This window comes from Gorilla gorilla, chromosome 21, assembly GCF_029281585.2.
Source record: "Gorilla gorilla gorilla isolate KB3781 chromosome 21, NHGRI_mGorGor1-v2.1_pri, whole genome shotgun sequence".
Lineage (NCBI taxonomy): Eukaryota > Metazoa > Chordata > Mammalia > Primates > Hominidae > Gorilla > Gorilla gorilla.
The window spans coordinates 23,749,262-23,773,838 of NC_073245.2; the positions used below are offsets into that span (position 1 = coordinate 23,749,262).

Consider the following 24,577-nt stretch of genomic DNA (forward strand, 5'->3'; position numbering starts at 1 on the left):
TGATGTAACCTTCTGGAAGTTGTGTTTACTGGAATGATTTTACTTAAGAAAAAATAATTCTTAATTTATAGACTATGTTATGGACAGAGCATAACCTCTGTGTCTTTTTTTTTTTAGAAATTTCCCCCTTGCTTTGGATCTTGGTTGTGGAAGAGGTTACATTGCACAATATTTGAATAAGGTATATTTATTCAATGACTTAATTTACTTTGAAAAGTAACATTGGCTAATTTTAAAGAAAGACTTTCCTAATCAGTTTAGCTTGCAACATATTTAGATTTTAATTATATCAGAATTGTTAATTTGTTTTTTTTTTAAGTGGTAGAATCAATGGTGGTTTTCTCCCTTCTTTAGAATTTTTTTCTTAAAGGGTTTTTCTCTGAATCCATTATATATTATGTTTCTACCGATAATTTATTTGAATCTATAGAAGATATATTTCTCTTTGTTCCCACTTTGTTCACATTTTTTATAATTACCATAAAAATCAGATTGGTATTCATACAGAAAATGTGACTTTTAGCTAGAAAAATATTAATTTTATCAGTTGATTAGAAATCTTTCTGTATCATTAAATATAAGTAGCTTTATTAATGCTTATAACATTATATTTTGCACTTTATAATTCAGACCATGAAGACATTAATTTATTCTTTTAGCTCCTATGTATACGATATTGTGCTGGACACAAAGATGAAAGTGGAATTTCTTTTTTTTTCTGAGATGGAGTCTCACTCTGTTGCCCAGGCTGGAGTACAGTGGCACGATCTCAGCTCACTGCAACCTCTGCCTCCCGGGTTCGAACGATTATCCTGCCGCAGCCTCCCAAGTAGCTGGGATTATGGGGGTGCACCACTATGCCCGGCTAATTTTTGTATTTTTGGTGGAAATGGGGTTTCACCATGTTGGCAAGGCCGGTCTTGAACTCCTGCCCTCAGGTGATCCGCCTGCCTCAGCATCCCAAAGTGCTGGGATGACGCGTGAGCTACTGCACCCGGCCTTAAAGTGGAATTTCTTTTTTTTTTTTTTTGAGACAGAGTCTCGCTGTGTTGCCCAGGCTGGAGTGCAGTGGTGCAATCTCAGCTCACTGCAAGCTCTGCCTCCCAGGTTCATGCCATTCTCCTGCCTCAGCCTCCCGAGTACCTGGGTCTACAGGTGCCCGCCACCACGCCCGGCTAATTTTTTGTATTTTTTGGTAGAGACAGGGTTTCACCATGTTAGCCAGGATGGTCTCAATCTCCTGACCTCATGATCTGTCCGCCTTGGCCTCCCAAAGTGCTGGGATTACAGGCGTGAGCCACTGTGCCCAGCCTCATAAAGTGGAATTTCTACGTAAAATCTGCTTAGATAAAACCATAGACTTGGGCCAGGGTGAGGAAGGGAGTGGTGAGGCTCCTAAAACACTATTATTGGTAATAGTAAATGCCATAGAAATGGTGCAGTCATTAAAGTGCAACAGGAATTAAGGGAAAAGAAAAAATCAGTAGGAGTTCATGTGGTCAAGGCTTCTCAGGGGGCACAGAATCTGACCTGGGATTTGAAAGAATTTGAGTTGGTGGTTCCTAGCATTGGAAATCAGGGCATGGCAGGAGGAAAGGCACAGAGGTAGAATGCTGTAGGGTGTGATATAGTGATGTTTAAGGAAGATTAATCTGGGGATGGCATTCGAGAAAGATTGAAGAAGAGAAAGGGTAGAGAAACCCATTAGAAGGCTGTGTTAAAGGCATTGCAGGCATGAGAAATAAAGGCCTGCCACCCATGCAGAGCCAGCACATATAAATGATGGGATGTATGAGAGAGACCTGGAAGTATCAACAGAACTTGATGACTGATCAGATATGGTAGGCAGAGCAAATCTATTCTTTTAGTTACTCAGGCCAAAAAACATTTTTATTGATTCCTCTTATATCCTTCTCTCCACATCTAATCCGTCAGCAGCTTTTATTTGCATTTCAAGATATAACCAAACTCTTATGTCTTCTTGCCACCTTCCCCATCACCGTGCTGTTCAGCTATCATCACCCCTTGCCTAGATTATTGCAGTAGCCTCCTATTGGTCTCCCTGCTTCTACCTTTGTCCCTGACAGTCTGTTGTCATGGCAAAGTATCCTCGTAAAACACAAATCAAATCATTGTCAGTCCTCTGCCCAGAACTGTTAGTTTGCCATCTAATTTAGTAGTAATCCAGAGTCCTAATCTATAAGACCCTCAGGATTCTGTTTTTTTATCATGTCTCTGATCCCATCTTCTTCCTTTCACTCCCAACTTTTCAGCAACCCTGGCCTCCTTGCAGTCTGTCAAACAGGCCAGAGCTTTGCTCTATGCTCTTCCCCAAGATATCTGTGTGTCTTACTTGCTCACCTGTCAGATCTTTACTCAGCTGACCTCATCAAAGATTCCTCCCGTGACTGCTTTAGAAAATAGTGCCCCTGCTCTCTGCCGACTAGTTGCTTTATTTGCTTCCATAGCACTTACAAGCTCCTGATGTATGTTTATTTGGTGTCTTTCTTCTCTTACTGGATTCGCTCATTTTTGATCACTACTAAATCCTAGTACCTAAATCACAATGAATATTTATTAAATGACTATTGCAAGATAACTTTAGAGTTAAAATTACACCTTTTGTGACTGGAAAATTCAGGGGATGTGATGTGGCAAGGAGCACGGGATCATTCCTGTTTTAGATATGTTGAGTTTGAGATGGCAGTGGAATATGGTAGTATAAATAGCTGGCAGGTAGTTGGAAATGTGGAACTGGAATTGGGGTATTGAGGTTAAGAGCATTGACTTGAAGCCAGGGCTTCAAACTTCAGCTCTGCCACTGTCTGTGTATACTCAGACCTTGGGCCAATCAATTGCTCTAGACCTCAGTTTCTATAAAATATGATCAATAATACCCATCTCAAAAGGTTGGTAAGAGGATTAAGTGAGGCAAAGTAAACCTGTCAAAGGAGGCTATAGTTCTTATTTGGAAGTCCCTTTCCGAAGTGACAACTGAAGCCGTAGAAATAGGTAAACTCTCTGAGGCAAGAATATAGAAAAGAACCTTCTGCAATTGTACTTAGGGTTGGGAGAAAGAGGAAGAGCCAATAAAGATGCCAGGAATAGTAAGATGGAAAGTGTCTTAGGTATCTTTTGATTGTTGAAAGCAAAAATGCGTTGAAGCCAGTTTAAACACAGAGACATTTGTTACAGAGAGGCTCTTATGTAACTCAGGGATCCAGAAATAGAGCCAGGCCTCACAAGAGATGGGAACTTTGAAACACCATGACAACGTTCCTCCTGTTCACATGCACTCTGGTCCTACATGAATGCTGTCTGGTTGCCTTCATTCTTTTTACTCCCTGTAGTCTATCCATAGTAGTGTTCATCAGTGTGTGTGGCCCCATATGAATACGCTACACCCAATGGTGAGCTGAAGCTAGCTTAGGCCAGCCTGTGAGAGCCAATTGTCAGCATCTCTTCCCAACCTCTGTTCTGTGACATCATATTGATAGCTTGACATCAGCCCTGGTGGGAATATTTATACCATGGAAGTTGGCAAATGCTACAAAGCAGTCCCTGACCAAGAGCCAGCACACCACTGCCTATACCCTGAAGTCTAAATGTTCTTCCAACTCCAGGGACCTCTGCTATTATCTCGAAGTCTCTTAGTTCAAATTTTCAAGTGAGAGACAGGGATAGATAATCCTGTCCATCTAATTCTTCACCCCTCACAGGAGTGTGCTGGAGCTGGCTCATGAGAGCCATTGAGCACTCTCTTCCCAGCTCCATATTTAGCAACATCATGTTGGTAGCATGAAATCTTTCCAAGTTTCAGACAGGGAAGCGGGTGTGGGTAAAGTAAAAAAGGATTGGCTTCTCTAATAGAGAAGGGCAGCCAGAGTAGAAGCTTCTGAAGAAGCTTCTAGTAGGCTGTTGACAATGCTGTGCTTCAAAGAGGTCAGGTGAAGCAGGACTGAGAGCAGTGAGCACAGACTGCAGATAGTGTTAGCAGAGCAGTGAAAGCAAAGAGATACCCAGAATGGGGAGAAAGAATCTAGGAAGAAGTAGAGTTGTGGATTATAAACCAAACAACCAGAAGGTACCTAGAGGGAGGAGATTTTTTGTAATTGGAAAGCGTGTGCCTGTTGTAAGGTGGAGGAAGGAGACACAGAAGACACAGACTAAAGATTGATAGAGATGGAGATGGAGAGAGCAGGATCCCAGAGAAAAGAGGGCTGAGGGGGAAAGAAAGTGTTTTTCTGGTGCAGAAATAGCACAGTCTCCTTTCCTTTTGGAAGGGAGAGAGGGTAGGCGAAACAGGGAAAATGGAACCCTAAGCCTCTACCTGTAAGTCTTTCTTTACTCTGTAAACTCTTTGGATGAACAACTAAAAGGCGGGAAACCCGTTGCAGGTCCTTTGTGACACAGGAGTGGGGAAATTAGCTCTTAGCATGTTATGCCATGGAAAAGTTAACACGGAAGCCCTCACCCAGTGTAGTAAATTCGGAATGTTGAATACGCATACTCATGTTCTCTATTTTATTACATATAGTTAAATACAGCAAAGGATATGTGTTATTAAAAGTATTTGTGTACCATAATGGTTTTATGCAGAAAAATACCTTTACAAAGCTGAAAATTAAAATGTAATTAACACTTTTACCTTTAGAAATGTCAGCAATTGTTTGTGACTGGATTTGTTTGTTTCAGCTTTAGTTATTCCATTGCAGGAAACTATTGGAAAGTTTTTCCAAGCCGACATTGCAGAAAATGCTTTGGTAGGTAGCTTTTTAATACTGTTGGTTTCTAATCTCGTGATGTGTTTTCTCATATTTTATTTCTTTATTTATATTTCCTTCAAACTAGCTTTCTTTTCTGACACATGAAAAGGAACTCATACAGGAAATATCAAGAACAAAGGAAAAATCACCCCTAGTCCTACCATTCAGAGGCAACCATTGGTGGCACTTGGTCTCCACATTTGCAGACATATAACTGTCCCCGCCCCCCCAACACACAACTGTGTATGAACATTACTATGCTAATATTCCATGTTATTTACAGCACATCATTTTTTTTGTCAGTGAATTTATACTTATGTGTGTCATATATCATCTTTTTAAATGGCTACATGGTATTCTAATATATGAATACTCCATAATTTATTTAGCTAAACTTTCTATTGAAGGGCAGTTACATTTCTAGTTTCTCAATAACCAACACTGCGGTGAAAATCCTTATGTGAAGCCACATTGTATGTTTGATTTATTTTTTCCGTGGGTATAAATTCCTGGTAGCGGAATTTATGGATTCATTTTGATGTTCATTTAAAAATTTTTTGACATACATCTTCAGACTGCCCTTAGAAAGACTGAACAATGACAAAGGTACTTTTTACTACTTTGCTTTGGCAACACTGGGCCAGCCTTTTCGTCTGGGTCAGTCTGACAGCTGCTGATATCTTTTGACTATTGGTATTTCTTATGCATTTTGTAAATAATTTTGTGACATGCCTGCACCTTGTCCTCTTTAGCTATCTTGTGTTTTTATTCTAGGTGATTTGTAAGAGCTTGGTTTTTAGGGATATTAATCCTTCATTGTATATGTTGTAAATATTTTCCTCAATTGTTTACATTGTTTATTGATTTGTATTAATAGAAGTTTTTAATTAGTTTATCATCAAATATATCAGTCTTTTCCTTTACAGTTTCTGGCTTTTGAGTTATGTTTACCTAGGCTTTTTCATCTAAGGGTAAAATGTCTAGTCCACCCATATTTTCATCTAGTACTTCGGTTGTTTCACTAAAACTTTCAGCCTTCTTTTTTTTTTTTTTCCTGAGACAGTCTTGCACTGTTGTCCAGGCTGGAGTGCAGTGGTGCGATCTCAGCTCACTGCAACCTCCGCCTCCCGGGTTCAAGCGATTCTCCTGCCTCAGCCTCCCATGTAGCTGAGATTACAGGTGCGTGCCACCGAGTCCAGCTAATTTTTGTATTTTTAATAGAGACGTGGTTTCACCATGTTGGCCAGGCTGGTCTCGAACTCCTGACTTTCAGTGACTGCCCACCTTGGCATCCCAAAGTGCAGGGATTATAGGCGTGAGCCACCACGCCCAGCCAAACTAGCTTTCTGAGATTTGTTTTGGTGTGAGGTTGGTATCCTGTTTATGTTGTTTCAACTAGTTAGCCATTTTTTCTGGCTGATGTTAAGTCATTTAAGAAATGCTTTTTGGGTGCCTTCTCTGTGCCACCTTTGGGAAGGGGGGTAGAAACTGCCAAGTAAATATAACATTGACTTCAATTTAACAAACAGTGATTGTGTTAGTAATTGAGATTCTACATAAATGTGATTTTGATCTTTTGTTTTCTTACCATTAGAAAAATCCCTTAGAAACAGAAATACCTACTGTCAGCGTTTTAGCTGATGAAGAATTCCTTCCCTTCAAAGAAAATACATTTGACCTGGTGGTTAGCAGTTTAAGGTTGGTAATCCACTTTTTAAAAACCGTATGTTATAAATAGATCATTCTTGCCATAAAGTTTTGCTATGAGGCCAGGAGCGGTGGCTCACGCCTGTAATGCTAGCACTTTGGGAGGCCGAGGCGAGTGAATCACTTGAGGTCAGGAGTTTGAAACCAGCCTTGCCAACATGTTGAAACCCCATCTCTACTAAAAATACAAAAAAGGTAGCTGGGCGTGGTGGCATGCGCCCGTAATCCCAGCTACTTGGGAGGCTGAGGCAGGAGAACTGCTTGAACCCGGGAGGCGGAGGTGAGCCGAGATTGTGCCACCACACTCCAGCCTGGGTGACTGAGCAAGACTCTGTCTCAAAAAAGAAAAAAAAAATGTTTTACTATGACAAGGTAAAGCATATAGGTAATGGAATACATTCTTAATAACTTTTTTAAAAACCACAAACCAGTTATCTTGGTTTATAAACTATGAGATTTCTCTAGTAAAGAAATATTCTGTGCTCTCTGGTAGAGATAATATGATATAGTGCCTCAACTTCTTTTTTTCTTTCAACTTTCCACAACTTCCTAAAGTTCATCTGTGATAGAAGATTTTTCTCCCCAGTGCATCTTAATATTTTGGAATTGCTCTTGTTGGGAGCAGGAGTTTGAAAGAGCATATTGGCTCCTGTATTCAAATGTTAGAGCAATTCCAAAATAATAAGTTACATTGGGGAGAAAACCCTTCTAACACAGATGAGTTTAGCAAGTTGGGGGAAAAAAAAAGTTGAGGCACTATATCATATTATCTCCACCAGAGAGCATAGAATATATTCTTTCAAACTCCTGCTCCCAACAATCATAAACTCATTCTGGACAAATTCTGGACAAACTCATTCTGGACAAACTCAAACTAGGACAGCTAGTTTTCCTTTAGCCTTAATTCTTCTGGCCAGGTACAGTGGCTCACGCCAGCAATCCCAACACTTTGGGAGGCTACAGTAACAGAACTGCTTGAACCCAGGAGTTTGAGACCAGCCTGGGCAACATAATGAAATGCCATCTCTACAAAAAATTAAAAAATTAGCTGGGCAAGGTGGCACATGCCTGTAGTCCCAGCTACTTGGGAGGCTGAGGCAGGAGGATCACTTGAGCCTGGGAAGTTGAGGCTGCAGTGAGCCATGATCATGCCACTGCACTCTAGCGTGGGTGACAGAGCAAGACCCTGTCTCAAAATAATAATAATTCTGTACCAGAATGTAGTTCTCAAGATTACTCTTTTCCCTTTATGTTTTCTACTATCTTCCTCCACATATGTTACACAAACATGTATTGCAAGTATATATCAAATAGGTTATAGGATACAAGGCACTGAGCCAGATTTTTGGGTGAATACAAAAATGAATTAGGGATCCTGTCCTCAAATAACTCAGTCTAACAGAAAAAATATCTTTGTGGTATCTTCTTTCTCCTGTCTTATAGTCAAATAGATTTTCTTTCAGAAGTTCAGCAGGTTCTCCACGTCCAGTTCAACTCTTTTGATAGCTGTTTTTAGGGTGACCAGTCATCAAGATGTGCCCAGGACTTTGCCACTTTTGGCCTGAAAGTGTTATGTTCTGGGAAAGCTGGTCACCCTTGATGTTTTCTTTCGTGAGTGTGTAATTCCTTTCCTGGTTTTTTAGATGTGCTGAACAAAGTTAGAAAACTACTCACATTCTGTCATGAAATGAAAAATATGCAGAGCCTTGGTCTATAAAGAACCCTGGGCAGGGAGTCAGAACCTGAGTTTTTAGGTTAGCTCATCTGCTTGCTATTTGCAGGTGACTAATTCTGTTGCTTTCTGTTTTCCCATAAGTATGATAGAGTTTATAATATGAGCTCCTTAGTTTTTAAAGTATCTAATACTTGTCGAAAAGCATTAGGAAAGATAAACATGAGCTTAACACAGTATGGTTTGAAATGGACATTCAGTTCTGTCCTGGAACTCAGCATAAGGGGAGGCAGTTCTACCAGAAAAGTGTGACCATACTCTAAGGAGACTGGGAATATGACTTTCGCTGTCATGCATGACTACACTCTAGGTGAGAGTAGGGTCAAAAGAAAATTCAAGGGCCGGGCACGGTGGCTCACGCCTATAATCCCAGCCCTTTGGGAGGCCGAGGCAGGCAGATCACTTGAGGCCAGGAGTTCAAGACCAACCTGGGCTACATGGTGAAACCCTGTCTTTACTAAAAATACAAAAATTAGCCGTGTGTCATGGCGCATGCCTGTAATTCCAGCTGCTCGAGAGGCTGAGGCATGAGAATTGCTTGAACCTGGGAGGCAGAGGTTGTGGTGAGCCAAGATCGCGCCACTGCATTCCAGCCTGGGCAACAGCAAGACTCTGTCTCAAAAAAGGAAAAAATTTAAGAGATTAAGTTTCAGTGTATACAGCTCTGGTGTTTGTTTTTATCACCTTAAAAAATGGATGTACCACACACCTACTAGAATGGCCAAAATCCAGGACACTGACAACACTAAATGCTGACAAGGATGTGGAGTTCATTATTGGTGGGAATGCGAAATGGTACAGGCACTTTGCAAGACAGTTTGGTTGTTTCCTACAAAACTAAAAATACTCTTAGCGTACGATCCAGCGATTGCATGCTCCTTGGTGTTTACCCAAAGGAGATGAAAACTTATGTCCACGCAAAAACCTGCATACAAATGTTTATAGTAGCTTTATTCATAATTGCCAAAATTTGGAAGCAGCCAAGATGTCCTTCAGTAGGTGAATGGATAAACTTTGTTGTATCCAAACAACAGAATATTATTCAGCACTAAAAAGAAACTGTCAAGCCATTAAAATATTTGGAGGAAACTTAAATACGTATTACTGAATGACAGAAGCTAATCTGAAAAGGCTACATAGTGTATAATTCCAACTGTGACAATCTGGAAAAAGCAAACTCTGGAGACAGTGAAAAAGATTGGTGATTGCCAGGGGTTGTGCAGGGGAAGGATGAATAGGTGAAGCACAGAGGATTTTTAGGGCAGTAAAGCTACTCTATGATACTATTATAATATTGGATATATGACATTACACGTTTGTCCAAACCCTTAGAATATAAACACCAAAAGTGAACCTTAATGTAAACTATGGACTTGGGGGATAATCACATATCAGTATAGGTTCATCAGTTGTAACAAATGTACACTCTGGAGATATTGATAATGGGGGAGGCTCTGCATGTGTGGGAATAGGAGTATGTAAAAAAATCTCTGGGTTTTCCTCTTAATTTTGCTGTAAACCTAAAACTGCTCCAAAAAATAATTAAAAATAAAGTCTTAAAAATTGATTTTTTTAAAAATGGGATATTATTGGAAAACTCACAGATTCAAACTTTTGATGAGTTATACTGTTTGCCTTGAAAAAATTTAGATCTGCAGATAATTTTTTTTCTAAGAAAGTCTGACTTAGAATAATACTATATTTCTGTAGCTTAATTGATTTAACTGGTGAGCTTCTTTGAGCATTTTTACTACTTTTTGCAAATAAGGTCTCAGAATAGCACTGTTTAGATAAAATGCCTAAGTAGGAATGACTTCTACATAATTCAGTGATGAATAATTAGAAAATAATCATATCAGATTCTTGCAGTTAGGCAAAGTGATATATTGACATGGGGAATTTTCTGGTGTGACACAAGGCAGGTTTTCCTCTAGGAATATTTATAATTTTAAAACCTGTATGAAAACGATCAGTGGATGTGGATATGCAGTTTTAAACTTCAAAATTAACACCTTTTTATGGGTTATCATTAACCTGGTGATAATTTTACTAATTAATTGTGCCAATTAAGCTAAAACAAATCTGTATTCTCATATTTTAGTTTGCATTGGGTGAATGACCTTCCTAGAGCACTTGAGCAGGTAAGAAAACTTATGTTCATTCAACTATCTTGTGTTATTTTCTTTATTGTTAGAAACCTACAGATGTTTCTATTTTCACAAACTATTTACTTGTAGGTCTGACAGTTGGGAAAGAAATCGGTGAAATTATCTGGTGCCATTTGGCATATTAGTAGTACATTGGGCAACTCTCCCTGAGAATTTAAGAAATCTAATTGTAGAGATAAGTTTTAAATATTTATGAAAAGCTTAGGAACTGTGCAAAATAATATTGAAATCATAAGACATTCTCTATGTAGATTTCTTCTTACCCTTAGTTGCCTATAAACTTTTTGCAAGTAGGAACCTACTTATTTATATTTGTATTTTCTCCATGTCTTATACTCAGAGAGTGCTAGGTAAATTTTTATCGATTGACACTTATCAATAGACAGGTGAGAGGCAGGTAAAAAGTATGTGTTCAAAGGAGAGAACAAGATCCCTGTGGCTTGACGTGGCCTAGAAAAGCTTCAAGAGGAAAGTACTTGAGCAGGGCCTTAGAGGGTAGGTAAAGTTTGGATTGGGAAGGCGTTCTAAGAAGGCAGAATCACAGGATAGGTGGAGAGGCACAAGAGCCTCATCAGCATTAAGGAACAAAAAGGAAACCTGTTTGGGGGACTAGTATAGTGCTGGGAAGTGAGATGTGATGTATTGGGACAGTATTTAGGAGGATTTGAGTGTCAGGTTGAGGAATTTGGAGTTTATGCAATTCAGAGCCACTGGAGCACTTTGAAGAGGAAAATGACATCATTATAAAGCTGGTGGGCAAAATAATAATGGCCATATCTGAACACGTATGATTTTCCAGGTTTCAATTACCGTGCTCTGTTTTATATTTGTGTTAAATAGCTCTGCGAGATATATTTATTTTGCTGATTAGAAACTGATGCCTGGGCTGGGCATGGTGGCTCATGCCTGTAATCCCAGTACTTTGGGAGGCTGAGGTGGTTGGGTCACCTGAGGTTAGGAGTTCGAGACCAGCCTGGCCAACATGGTGAAACCCTGCCTCTACTAAAAATACAAAAATTAGCCAGGTGTGGTGGCAGGTGCTTGTAATCCCAGCTACTTGGGATGCTGAGGCAGGAGATTCTCTTGAACACGGGAGGCGGAGGTTGCAGTGAGCTGAGTTCACGCCATTGCACTCCAGCCTAGACGACAGAGTGAGACTCTGTCTCAAAAAAAAAAAAAAAGAAAGAAAGAAACTGATGCCTGGAGCAGTTGGTTAAATTGAAGGGAGACTGTTTCAATGGTCCAAGAATGAGATAAACTAAACTTAGGTGGTAATGGTAGGAGTTAAAAGGAAGAGTATTTAGGACTCTACAAAGAAAGAATCAACAGTTTGGTGACTGATTAGATCTGAAGATCAAAGGGAGGAGGCAAAACTCGCTTTGAAGTTTTTGAGTCTGGATTAGTAAAAGTAGGGGAAAGAATTTTAATGATCAGATAAAGGGAATAGAAAATGGCAATAGAAATACGGCAGTTGGAAAGGGGAACTGATTTGATAAATAGATGTTTTCCTTGTAGGGGTTGGAGGGAGCAGGGACGGTGAGTATGCTGAGAGACAAATGTCCAGGGAATAGGCAGTTGAAGATGACTTTAGACTTCTGAGAAGATGGCCAAGCTGAAGTTAGAGATTGGAAAGTGGTCATTGTGAAATCATGGAAGTTGATAAGCTGTCTGAGGGAGAGCGGGGAGCTGCAGAATTCTGAGAACTAAGTCTTAGGTATTTGGTTTAGTAGAGTTTGATGACAAGAGGAGGAAGCAACACTAAAGGTGAAGAAGGGAAGGAACCAAAGCTTTTACAAATTATTTACTTAATACTGCTTTTAATTGCTTCATGATATATTAAATATAAATTTAAGACAGTACTTTTATTAGAAGAGCCTACTGTGATTTGGATTCTGGTTTACTTCAGAATCTACCTTTTCCTGTAATGGTCCTCATTGCTGAGAATAGTCAGTCAAACTAGTTACAGCTTGTAGTCTGAGAGTGAGCAAAATCTGTGATTCTGGAATTCTCTCTGGCCATTATTTTCCTTAAGTTACTAATTAGAAATTGGTTTTGTTTTAAAGCTGGACAATAAATCGATTACTTCTCTTTAAAGAAAGCTAATATGTTACTAGGTTAATGCTGTGAATCATAATGATTTCTCTGTAGCTTTTTCTGCATAATAAGGCACCCCAACTTGATGGCTTAAAACAACAACTATGTAGCCCATGATTTTGTGGGTTGGCAGTTGGGGCTGGATTTGGTTAGGAAATCTGGGTCTGGCTTGGCTCATCTGTGTGTCTGTGATCAGCTGCCAGATCGTCTGGGAGCTAGCTGGTTTGGAGGGCCTCGGTGCACACAGCTGGCTGATCTTGCTCTACATCTCTCCTCCTCCTCTAGGCTAGCTCAGGCTTGTTCACACATCGTGGCTGGGCTGGGCTCCAAGAGAGCAGGTGGAAGCATGCAACACATTTGAGACCTAGACTTGGAACTGGCACACTGTCACTTCCACTGCATTCTTTTGGCCAAAGCGAGTCACAAGGCCAGCCAAGATTCAAGGGGAGGGGAAATAGACTCCCTATCTTGATGAAAGTTGTTATTGAAAACGACATTTCAGAGGCCATAGGTGCAGGGAGGTTTGTGATTTTTGCAGCCTACCCCAATTAAATTTTTTTTTCTCTTTCAGCATTTTTCTGATTATAAAACTAAGTTGTATACCTATTAGAAAACTTGAAAACATACAACATATTTTTATAGGCATTAATATTAGTGAATGTATAGTTGTCTTTCCAAGTATATTATGCATCATGATTTTCTGACAGTTGGTTGCATTAGATGTTATTTGTTAAATTATGTGATTATTAATTTGGCAGAATAAGAATGGTTGTCATAAAATGTTAATTTAGACACTATATATTTATTTTTTAACATTTATATATATAAAAATTTGAATGATTTTGTTTTCTTATATTTATTACAGATTCATTATATTTTAAAACCAGATGGAGTGTTTATCGGTGCAATGTTTGGAGGCGACACACTCTATGAGCTTCGGTGTTCCTTACAGTTAGCGGAAACAGAAAGGGAAGGAGGATTTTCTCCACACATTTCTCCTTTCACTGCTGTCAATGACCTGGGACATCTGCTTGGGAGAGCTGGCTTTAATACTCTGACTGTGGTAACTATCAAGTTTGATTAACCCATAACTTACACAGTTCAAAAAAGAACTTCTTATCATTTTAAAGATAGAAAACTGTATGTGTTCATGGTTTCATGGCACTCTTTCTCTCCCCTTTTTTTTCTTTTTTTAAGGGAAAAGCTCTGATTGACAATGTTTAGTTTGTATAACACATCTTAATTGACACAAGGTAGGAATGTATAATTTTTTACTGTTTGTTACCTTAAAAAGTAGCTCAAAAAATGTATCATAGTTAACAAGACAAATTTCTAAACATACAACTCCATTAGAATCTTCAAATCCAGTATTAGGTGTAAAAAGGGCCTTAGAGTATTCCAGATGATAGAAAGAAAAGGGGATAAGTAGGGGAACCTGTAATATTACCACCAATAACTACCCCCAAACAGTGCCATATGAAGCAGAAATGAGAGAATGTGTGTTCTCAAGGCCTAGGGTGAGATCAAGGCTAAAGAAGGTAGGACAGGGTGCTGTACTCCATTAGGGCTAGAGAAATCTCGAAAGAAGACCCATAGGCAATCAGTGAGTAATAAGCATGAAGTCAGCATGGTACGGTGACGGGGTAGGACAGTAGGACTTTGTTCTCCAACAGGAGTAACTTGGATCCTTACCCTATTTCTTTACTAGATAGGGAAATTTGAGTAACTTACCTTTTTGAGCATTTATTTCTTTTAAAAATGCAAATGTGTGGCTGGGTGCGGTGGCTCACGCCTGTAATCCCAGCACTTTGGGAGGCCGAGGCAAGTGGATCATCTGAGATCAGGAGTTTGAAACCAACTTGGCCAATGTAGTGAAACCCCGTCTCTACTAAAAATACAAAAAATCAGCGAATTGTGGTGATGCATGCCTATAATCCCAGCTACTCGGGAGGCTGAGGCAGGAGAATTGCTTGAACCCGGGAGGCGGAGATTGCAGTGAGCTGAGATCACGCCATTGCACTCCAGCCTGGGCAACAAGAGTGAAACTCCCGTCTCAAAAAAAAAAAAAAAAAAAAAGCAAATGTTACTCACCTCAGGTGGCTATTAGTATTTAAAGAGATAAAGGGTGTGAAGTACCAAGACCATGGTAGATGCTCAGCTTACATTAGCTCCTGCCTTCCTCTTTCCCCATCACTCTACTCCCAGCATTTTTCTAGAACTAGGCTTCCAAGAGACAGCCATCTGGAGAGAATGATTGCCCTCTTCTTCCTCCCTCCACTAACAGTCTTTCTAAAGGATGTCATTACTGTCTTCAGAGATCAGTCCAGTAGACTTAATATGAATTTCCAAACCCCTCAGGCCTAGAAACAGCCCTAAACCTGATTAGTGGAAATAGGAATTTCTTGATGAAGAAAGCATCTTGCTACATAATTAGAGATGATAAGCTTAAACGCTAAAATAGCTGTTTGGCATGATTTTGTGTGAATATATTCATGAAATCAACCGACCGAAAATAGATTGTGTCATATCCTTCCTTGTTTTTATAGAAGCAAGGGGCATGGGCAAGCAGGGCGCCTGATGTTGGAAAGGAGCCTCCAGGGAGGGAAGAATTAACAGGCTGGAGGACTAGGCTGGGAACTGAAGAGAACCCGGAAGGCTTCACACCTGTGACTAGTGTTGACCTTTTGTTAACTTTTAAATGGCCTGAGTCCATAGAAACTGCATTCTGAGAGGTTGCTCGGCTAGAAAGCGGAAAACCGCTTCACATGAGTGCTCTACTTTGTAATGAAAATAAACACTATTAATACAGGCAATTGTACACTGAAGGATCATTGTATTTATATTTGTAATTGTATAAGTAACACAAATATATTTTGGTTGTAACTATTAAGCTATACAGATAAAGCGAAAGTCTGTCATTCCCCCTTAATCCTAAAAATGCTTAGCTCTCTCTTGAGAGTAAGAGTTCTCAAAATTTTGGTCTCAGGACCCCACTACACACTGAAAAGTTATTAAGAAACTTTTAAAGGGCTTTTTGTATAGTGAATTAACATCTGTCAGTATTCACTATATTAGACATTAAAACTGAATTTGTTTTCATATTCATTTAAAGCTAACAATAATATACCTATTACTTGTTAACATAAATGACCCTTTTTAATAAAAAATAACTATGTTTTCTTTTAATTTTTTTTTTTTGGGGGGGGACAGTTTCACTCTGCCACCCAGGCTGAAGTGCAATGGCGTGATCTTGGCCCACAACAACCTCTGCCTCCCAGGTTCAAGTGATTCCCCTGCCTCAGCCTCCCGAGCAGCTAGGATTACAGGCACGTGTCACCACGCCCCATTAATTTTTTTATTTTTAGTAGAGATGGGGTTTCACCATGTTGGCCAGTCTGGTCTCGAACTCTTGAGCTCAAGTGATCTGCCCACCTCAGCCCTTCAAAGTGCTGGGATTACAGGCATGAGCCGCTGCGCCTGGCCATATTTTCTAAAACAAAAATAATTGAAAGCGAAGAATGACATTGCTTCACATTTTTGCCAGTTAATATGCACCTTAGTAACAGAGCTAGATTCTCATGTCTGTTTCTGCATTCAAGTTTCTTGTTACACCATGTGTCATGTCATGTCTCCTCTAAAATAACCCATTGTAGAATAAGAGGTAAAAAGCCAAATAGTATCTTAGTATTATTATGAAAATAATTTTGACTTTGTGGACCCCCAAAAAAGTCCTAGGGACCCCAGGATTCTCCAAACCACACTTGGAGAACTACTGTCCTAGAGGTAGCTACTATTATCAGTTTAGTGTGTAACCTTCCAGACTTTTTTTTTTTTAACAAGGACTACTTTATATAGACAGTCATATGTATTCACACATTTCTGAAACTTTTTTTATTAACAGTATATGTATTTCTAATATACTGTTAATAGTTTTCTAAATTGGTATGGATATATTTGCACTCCTTCTTAATTTCCGCATATTATTTCCTAGTATGAATGTACCACAGTTTTACTTAACTATTTACCTGTGAATGACCTTTAGGTTTGTTCTGATTTTTTGCCAATAGTAGCAATGCTGCAGTGAATATCCTTCTATACAAATTCATTTATGTATTCAGTCTTGCAACAAACATTTACTGAGTACCTTCTGTGGGTCCGGCACTATCCTAGGTACTTCAAATATAGCAGTGAACAAAACAGAAATCCCTGTGTGGTGTTTTTGGGTTTATAGCAGGCCTGTTGGTAAACTTTAGACAGTTCAATAACACTGGGATGTTGTACACAAAATTTGTGGTGGTGGTGTTCATAAATGGAGGAAAGTACCCATGGTTTTCATCAGATCTTGAGAGAGCTAATGTAGATTAGGAACCAGTGATTTAAAGCCTTTTTGATAATATTTATTTAACTTATAGTATGGAAAAAATTTCCTTTACAGTCTACCCTCTTGAGAATCGTCTCCTATATTGCTGTGTCACCAACCTATCACTGAGATGAAAAAAGAATCTCCGGGAATGTAAAGCCTCTAAAAAGTATAGGAGGTGTAGGACTGGGATGGTGTGGAGACGTGTAGTGCACATTTTCATGAGGTGATGTTAAAACATTTATACGAGGTCATACAGGTTAGTCAGCAATATTACAGGACTCAAAAGTTATTGCCCATTAGGAAAAAAAATGGTATTTCTGCTAATCACCAGAAGAAAGTTAAATTATGTGAACTACACATGGTTTTCTGTGGTTTTAAAGAATGAGTTTTAGAAAGATTTCTACTAAAAATGTTTAACCTGATGTTAAAATGTTTAAAAGCCTACATTTCTATTAATTGGGAAATATAATTCAGAAATACTATCCATATTCTCTAAAAGTGAGCCTAATGACTCATACTTTAATATAATGTAAAAATATTGGTGTAGAATCTTCTTTAGTTTATACAATTAGAAAGTTGCTGATTTAATAAGAAAGTTATGAGAATGTCTTCTTGAATCATTACATTTATCCTGTGAAGCATGTATACAGTTTTGTTTCTGAAGTGCTGTATTAATATTGTGTCCTGGCCAGGCACAGTTGTTCACTCCCATAATCTCAGCACTTTGGGAGGCCTAGGTCGGAGAATCACTTCAGCCTGGGATTTCAAGACCAACCTGGGCAACATAGGGAGACCCCATCTCTAAAAAAAAAAAATTTTAAATTAGCTGGGCCTGCCTGTAGTCCCAGCTACTCGGGAGGCTGAGATGGAAGGATTGAGCCTGGGACGTTGAGGCTGCAGTGAGCCATGATCTCACCACTGCACTCCAGCCTGTGTGACAGAGCAAGATGCTGTCTCCAAAAAAAATAATAATAATGTGTGTTCTAATTCATTTTCTAAAAATTCCCATCCAAAAAAGCTTTTGTATAATCAGCTATACAGGTTTATGTTGCATACATTAGATATATTACTTTTACACTACAATGGATTTTTATTTTTAAAGTGAAATCGAGTCAAATTAGTATCATATAGTTGTATTTACATCTTAATGTATTTTCATCTTAATGAATTATTTTCAGAGAATGAGCATTCTAAGTAAAGCTGATTTCCGTTTTAGAACTGAACTACCAGACTAGTACTTTAAGAGAATGGTGCAAGGCCTGGCACAGTGGCTCACGCCTCTAATCCTAATACTTTGGGAGGCCAAGGCAGGCAGATCACAAGGTCAGGAGATCGAGACCATCTTGACTAACACAGTGAAACCCCGTCTCTACTGAAAATACAAAAAAATTAGCTGGGCGTGGTGGCACATGCCTGTAGTCCCAGCTACTTAGGAGGCTGAGGCAGTAGAATAGCTTGAACCTGGGAGGCGGAGGTTGCAGTGAGCCGAGATCGCACCACTGCACTCCAGCCTGGGCGCTGGGTGGCAAAGTGAGACTCCGTCTCAAAAATAAAATAAAAAAAATGGTGCAGATATGGTCCCCTTTTAATTTAAATAAGGCCTTCAGCAAAGCTGTTGTGACATTCTTTTGATTGAGGTGGAGATAGTGCTTTTAGTTGGTTGCACTGAAGAATTGTTTTCAAAGGATATTGCTTAATGGCTAGATAACAGCCTGGAAAGAATTTTGTTTTTAATCGTAGGATCTCCTCTTAAAAATAGCTTGTTAATATGGAAAAGTGATGATGAATGTTCATGGTCCCACTAGCTAGAGGTCTCATTAAAAAGCATACACAACCTGATACACGTATATGTTTTTTTAAAGAAGAATAATGTATATATAGAGTGATACAGTGGGGTGTAAAGTGAAACGAAGTCTCCTCCTCCTGACTTCTCCCTCTGTTGCCCAGGCTAGAGTGCAGTGGTGAGATCTCCGCTTACTGCAACCTCTGCCTCCCAGGTTCAAGGGATTCTCATGCCTCTGCCTCCCAAATAGCTGGGACCAGAGGCGTGTGCCATCACACCCAGCAATTTTTTTTTTTTTTTTTTTGAGATGGAGTCTTGCTCTTTCGCCCAGGTTGGAGTGCCGTGGCGTGATCTCGGCTCACTGCAACCTCTGCCTCCCGGGTTCAAGCGATTATGCTGCCTCAGGCTCCCGAGTAGCTGGGACTACAGGCACCAACCACCACGCCTGGCTAATTTCTTGTATTTTTAGTAGAGATGGGGTTTCACCATGTTAGCCAGAATGGTCTCGATCTCCTGACCTCATGATCTGCCTGCCTCGGCTTCCCAAAGTGCTGGGATTACAGGCATGAGCCATCGTGCCTGTCCCTTCTCCTGACTTCTCAAACCCTGGTCCCTTTCCCCAAAGATTTGTTAGCTGTGTCTTAGACATCGTTTCAGATCCACTTTTTTTCATAGACCCATAGAATACACTTATGTCATTTAAACTTATATAATATTACGTGCACTCTTTTGCTTTTTTTTTTTTCCGGTCAATAACATATCTCGGAGATTTTTTTCCTACAGACATGTATCTACCTTATTTTTTGAGAACTGTACAGTATTTTATAGAATACATATTCTTTAATTTGTTTAACCAGTCCTCTATTAATGATGTTTAGATTTATTTTAGGCTAGTTTCCAGCCAGGCGCCATGGCCCACGCTTGGAATCCCAGCACTTTGGGAGGCTGAGGCTGGTGGATCACAAGGTTAGGAGATCGAGACCAGCCTGGCTAACACAGTGAAAGCCCGTCTCTACTAAAAATACAAAAAAAAAAAATTAGCTGGGCGCAGTGGCGGGCGCCTGTAATCCCAGCTACTCGGGAGGCTGAGGCACAAGAATCGCTTGAGTTCAGGAGGCGGAGGCTGCAATGAGCGGAGATCACACCACTGCACTCCAGCCTGGGCAACACAGCAAGAATCCGTCTTAAAAAAAAAAAAAAAAAAAAAAGATTTATTTTAGGCTAGTTTCCAATAAGAATAAACCCCTACTTTTAGTGCCTAACACAATAAAGTTTTATCACATCACAGCTGCATGCTGGTGGGACAGCCCATCTCCGTCTTGTAGCTGTGCCATCTGGCCCTCTGTTCTGTAAGATCACCACAGCAAAAGAGATGGCCTGGAAAAGGCTCTAGCTCTTAACTGTCTTTCCCCTCCTTTCTTTGGCCAAAAGAAATATGTGTTTGAGATTGGGAAGTGTCAAGGAGCACCTGGATATTTGGGGAGCATCAGTGGTCTCTGCCACTGTACCAACAGTTAAGTCCTGTATCAGGCTTCAAAAAGAAGAGGAAGTCATTACCCAGTTGTTCATTTGAGAAACAAACTCCACATGTATCAGCAATGTGCTCATTTCCTAAACAAGCCTATTGGCTGCATTACTAGATGTAGAATGAAATATTTTGATTCTAGGTGCCCCATTTTAAGAAAGATTGATATTGACACTGTCCAGGGACCTGTAGTCAGAACATGTAAGGATCTACAGATTTTTGTGTCCTGAAGGTTTTCAAAGACTTGGAGGAGAGGGCGATGGTTTGTAGGGTACAGAATACTCTTACTCTGTGTGGTTCCCAAGGAGAGAACTAGAACCAATGATGGAGTTTTAGGATGATTTCTCTCACAATGCAGGATATTTAATCAGCAATTAGAGACTTTCATAAATCAAACATAAGCCAGATGACATCTATGAAGAATATTGTAAATATTTTTTGCTTAGCATGGGAGATTGGTCTGGGTAGTCTCTGAGGCCTCTTTTTAAATCTGGAATTTTGTATCATGAATGTCAAATGAATATTTCTTTTTCTTTTTAAATAGGACACTGATGAAATTCAAGTTAACTATCCTGGAATGTTTGAATTGATGGAAGATTTACAAGGTAAGGCACTTTAAAGAATTTTTAGACTCCACTGGGAAAGGTAGGCCAAAAAAAAAGAATTTTTAGACTCCATTTGAGAGAAACATTTTGAGAGCCAGCTCTTTGGCAGGCACTGGGCAGACCACTAGGGATCCATTGTTGAGGAGAAAGCAGACTGTCTTCATGGAGCTTCTAATATAAAATGGAGGAGGCAGGCACCAGGCAGCTGTCACAGAGATACGTGTTAAATTAGAATTATGGTCAGTGCTATGAAGTAGAGGCATATAGTGCTACGGCTGTTTGTAAAAAGATGGCGGGACTTTTTTTTGAAAGGTGCGCTTCAGGATGATGGAACACATTGGTGACTTCCTTCAGCCACACTTGGCAGCTGAGATACAGGAAGGAAGGTAGTTGAGTTGGTTTAGAAGTAGGGTTTTGTCAGGGGGAAATGTCCCAGTCTGGGAGACTCAAAAAGAAGTGTTATCTGAGGAAGTAGCAATTGAGCTGTGCTCTAAAAAAAAATGGAGATGAATTAACCGGGTAGACAGAGTAGGCAAGTGAATCTGAGGCAAGGAGAACAGCATATGCAAAGGCCCTCCTGTGAGAAAGAACATAGCAGGAACTGAAAGAAGGGCATTTTGGCTGGTGTTCAGGGAGTAAGAAGGAGAGAGTTAAGTGATGACCTTGGTGGGTCAACGTGAGTCACAGATCAAATGCAGAAGTACTTTATAGGCCTTGTTAAAATTGTTTGCCCTTATCTTAAAATGCCCCTTGAGGCATCTTAGAGAGGTAACGGTATCAGACTTGGATTTTGAAAAGAGTAGATTGGCAGATAAACTAGTCACGAGATTAATTTCAGTAAAGCTTGCCGAGAGATGATGGTAGTTTGTACTAAGGTGGTGGCAATGGAGATGAAGAGAAGCAGATTCATCCCAGAGATATTTAGGAGGTAAATTATGCAGTTCCTGCTAGTGGATTGGCTGTGGGCAGATGAAGGAGAAAGACATTTGAAGCTTAATTGCTGAGTTTCTAGCTCACATAGAGAGATGGTGTCCTTCATTGATAGAAGAAACAATAGAAGAATACCAGGTGTGGGCAGGTACAGCCCTTGAGTTTACATTTGGATACATTCGGTTTGAAGTGCTTTTGAAATACCTAAGAGGTTATGTCAAGTAGGCAGTTGAGTATGCGGGTAGGTAGCTCAGAGGAAGCTACTGGCTTGGTTAAAAAGTTGGGAGTCAGTTGTGAATAGGTGGCATTCAAAGCATTTGCCTAGGATAAGAACATGGAGTGAGCAGACAAAGTGGCTTGGTACTGAGGCTTTAGCAGGTGGGTAGACGACGTCTGAGCCTACAAGGAGACTAAGAAGGAGTAGCCAGCAAGGTGTTCCAGAAAAACACCAGAAAAGTGTAGAATTGCCTGAACCAAAGGAAAGAAAGAATGTTTCAAAACAAAGGGAGCACTTAGCAGCGTTAAAAGCAAACTATGAACTGAAAAGGAAGTCCGCTAGATTTAGGAACAAGAAGGTTATTGGTGATCCTGGTAAGAGCTCTTTTGTTAGAGTGAGGAGAGTAGAAGAGGAGTAGGTTGAGGAGTAAGTGGAAAGTGAGGAACTGGAGATAGCAGATATGTGCTGTTCTTTCAAGAAGTCTGGTGGTGAAGAAGAGGTGAAGGATGGAAAGGTTACAGGTGTCAGAAGAGAGGAGAGGAATAGAAGTTGAGATGAAGTTGTTTTTTTTTTTTTCTAAGACTTGAATTTATTTAATTGCTGACTAGAAGAATCTAAGTGCTTTCCTAGAAGAGGTGACTCTAGAAGAGAGAGAAAAGATAATTGATGATGACAGGTGTCTGAGAAAGTGGGAAGGGTGCAATACAAAGGCCAGTGGAGGGGTTGACCTTGGTAAGGGGAGAGGCAAAGTTATAGCAGGAAGGGAGAAGAGGTAGCACCAAAGGATGTAGGTGTTTATGTTTGAAAACAAGAAGTTCCCATCTTGTGGGTCTATTTTTTTTTGTCAAACTGGAAGTAATATATACTAAGAATGAAAGGGTCAGAGTTTTGAGAAGTGAATGGAACCATTTGAAATAGTCATTATAGGGAATGAGAAGGTGAACTGACCATCAACAGGAGGTGGCAGCTCAGGACCAGGCACGAAAATCGGATAGTTGAATTAGGTTGGGTTGGGGGTTTGCTAGTTAAAAGTGACAAAAAGACAAAGGTAAAAGATAACTCTAGGAGTATAATTGAGATAATAGGTTAAAGAATCTTAGCTGGAAGAAAAGGGAAGTGGGAACAAGAAAGAGTGAGCTGATAAATTGGGAGGAAAAAGAGGAGCTGAGCACAGGTGGTTCCAGTGTGGTCAGGGAATGGTCATGGTTGAAGTTCCTGAACACACTGGAGGGACAGGAGGGTATGGTCAGAAAATGAGATGTTTGATGATTTTGGAAGTAAAGCAGTTACAAGTGATAACGGTCTGGGACGTGTCTCAGGTATCAAGGCAGAGGTGGTGTGATGGAGTGGTTGATTAGAGATGAGATTTTAAAATCTTAACTTGCTGATTATTAACATGAAGTCACCCAGGATGGTGGCAGTACTGGAGTGTAGAGGAAAACTGAGCCAAGTGCCAAACCTTTCAGTGAATGAGGGGAGTGACTAGCCTGATGTCAGACAGCAAGCAGGAGTTAGGAGGAGATAACAGCCTTCTGGTGTGGGGCCTCAGCAGGGTGAAGGTGTTTAATAGGGTAGGGAAGTAATGGCTTGGATGAGGCTTCAAGGAGTAAGAAGGATACAGACCAAACTCTGAAAGAGGTTAGATATGCAAAATATATGTAAAATATATGCAAAAATAAACTATTACTTGAAAGGGATGCTGGAGAAGCAGTTTCCTCAAAAGAGAGCTTCAACTTGCCTCCTTTGTGGGAATTTGTGAGGTGGTTCTTTCATATATATAGACTAACATCAAAAATCGTTTTGATGAATGGGGGAAGCTAGAGGGGTTAAAGGTATGTTCTGTGAATCCAGAACTACACTTACCTAGGGGAGCCTTCATCTGGATCCTGAAAAATTGTAAGATGATTTAAAGAAAGAGGATTATACAAATAAGTATCTAGTCTTTACTTACAGATTTATAGTCTTTTGTGAGCATTGTTGTACTTGCTTCCTTAAGTTACGAGTGAGAAGAATTAGGGCCAAAGAGAACAGTTGCCTGTCAAGTGGCAGAATTAGCTGCCAAACTCATGCTTCTTGGCTCTGCCCTGGCACTGTCTGAACTGACCCTGTTCCTTCTTGTGTTGCCCATCTGTAACAAGGTTCATTTGACCTATCGTGCAGCCTCCTCTGAGTGTGGAGCTTCTGTCACTCTGCAAACAGAAAGATGCGTAGCTGAAATCTTAACCATTGTCGTCAGTTTTCATTCATTAATAGAGGGATTGGCAGCCTGTAGCATGCATGGCCAGGATGACAGAGGATCAGTAATAAGTCGCACACATCCCTTCCCCAGCACTACCCCAAGGACTTACCTGATGTAATCAAGGAGCCACTTTATCCAAAGGCTTGAGAGATGATGGTGGGCTGATGATATATCACTCGGGCTGTAATGATAAAAATATTATTCAAATACAGCATTTATTTTTGTTCTGCTGTAGAATCTGTGTTCATGATTCATTTCAAGAAAAGAGAAACATACTAGAAATTAGACCTCTCTGTTGGAAAAAGTTACTTCCCACTGATTTCAACATATGAACAGCGCTTAACTCTGTGCTTAGTGCAGTTCTCTGAGGTTTTTCTAATACCCTAATTTTACCAGTGAGCAAATTGAGGCATCGAGAAGTTAAGTATCTTGTCCATGGTCACACTGA

The 24,577-nt window shown here is 40.0% G+C and overlaps 1 protein-coding gene across 8 annotated transcripts in view; it reads left to right on the plus strand.

Annotated features, from left to right (window-relative positions):
* Window positions 1-24,577, plus strand: part of NDUFAF5 (NADH:ubiquinone oxidoreductase complex assembly factor 5) — a 32,494-nt gene that overhangs the window by 3,394 nt on the left and 4,523 nt on the right. For 3 of the 8 annotated variants that reach the window (XR_008674672.2, XM_004061822.5, XM_055373532.2), the window contains exons 3-8: window positions 118-181; window positions 4,716-4,763; window positions 6,361-6,464; window positions 10,307-10,346; window positions 13,333-13,530; window positions 20,683-20,743. Coding sequence is in view for 7 of the 8 variants with exons in the window: in XM_004061822.5 (XP_004061870.1) it covers window positions 118-181; window positions 4,716-4,763; window positions 6,361-6,464; window positions 10,307-10,346; window positions 13,333-13,530; window positions 20,683-20,743 (515 nt within the window). In the remaining variant the exon portion in view is untranslated. Of the gene's footprint in view, window positions 1-117; window positions 182-4,715; window positions 4,764-6,360; window positions 6,465-10,306; window positions 10,347-13,332; window positions 13,531-13,664; window positions 13,721-15,013; window positions 15,281-15,677; window positions 16,671-16,902; window positions 18,891-20,682; window positions 20,744-24,577 lie in introns of those variants that run through there. The other 5 variants (XM_055373533.2, XM_063702248.1, XM_055373534.2 and 2 more) reach the window with 5 other exon arrangements.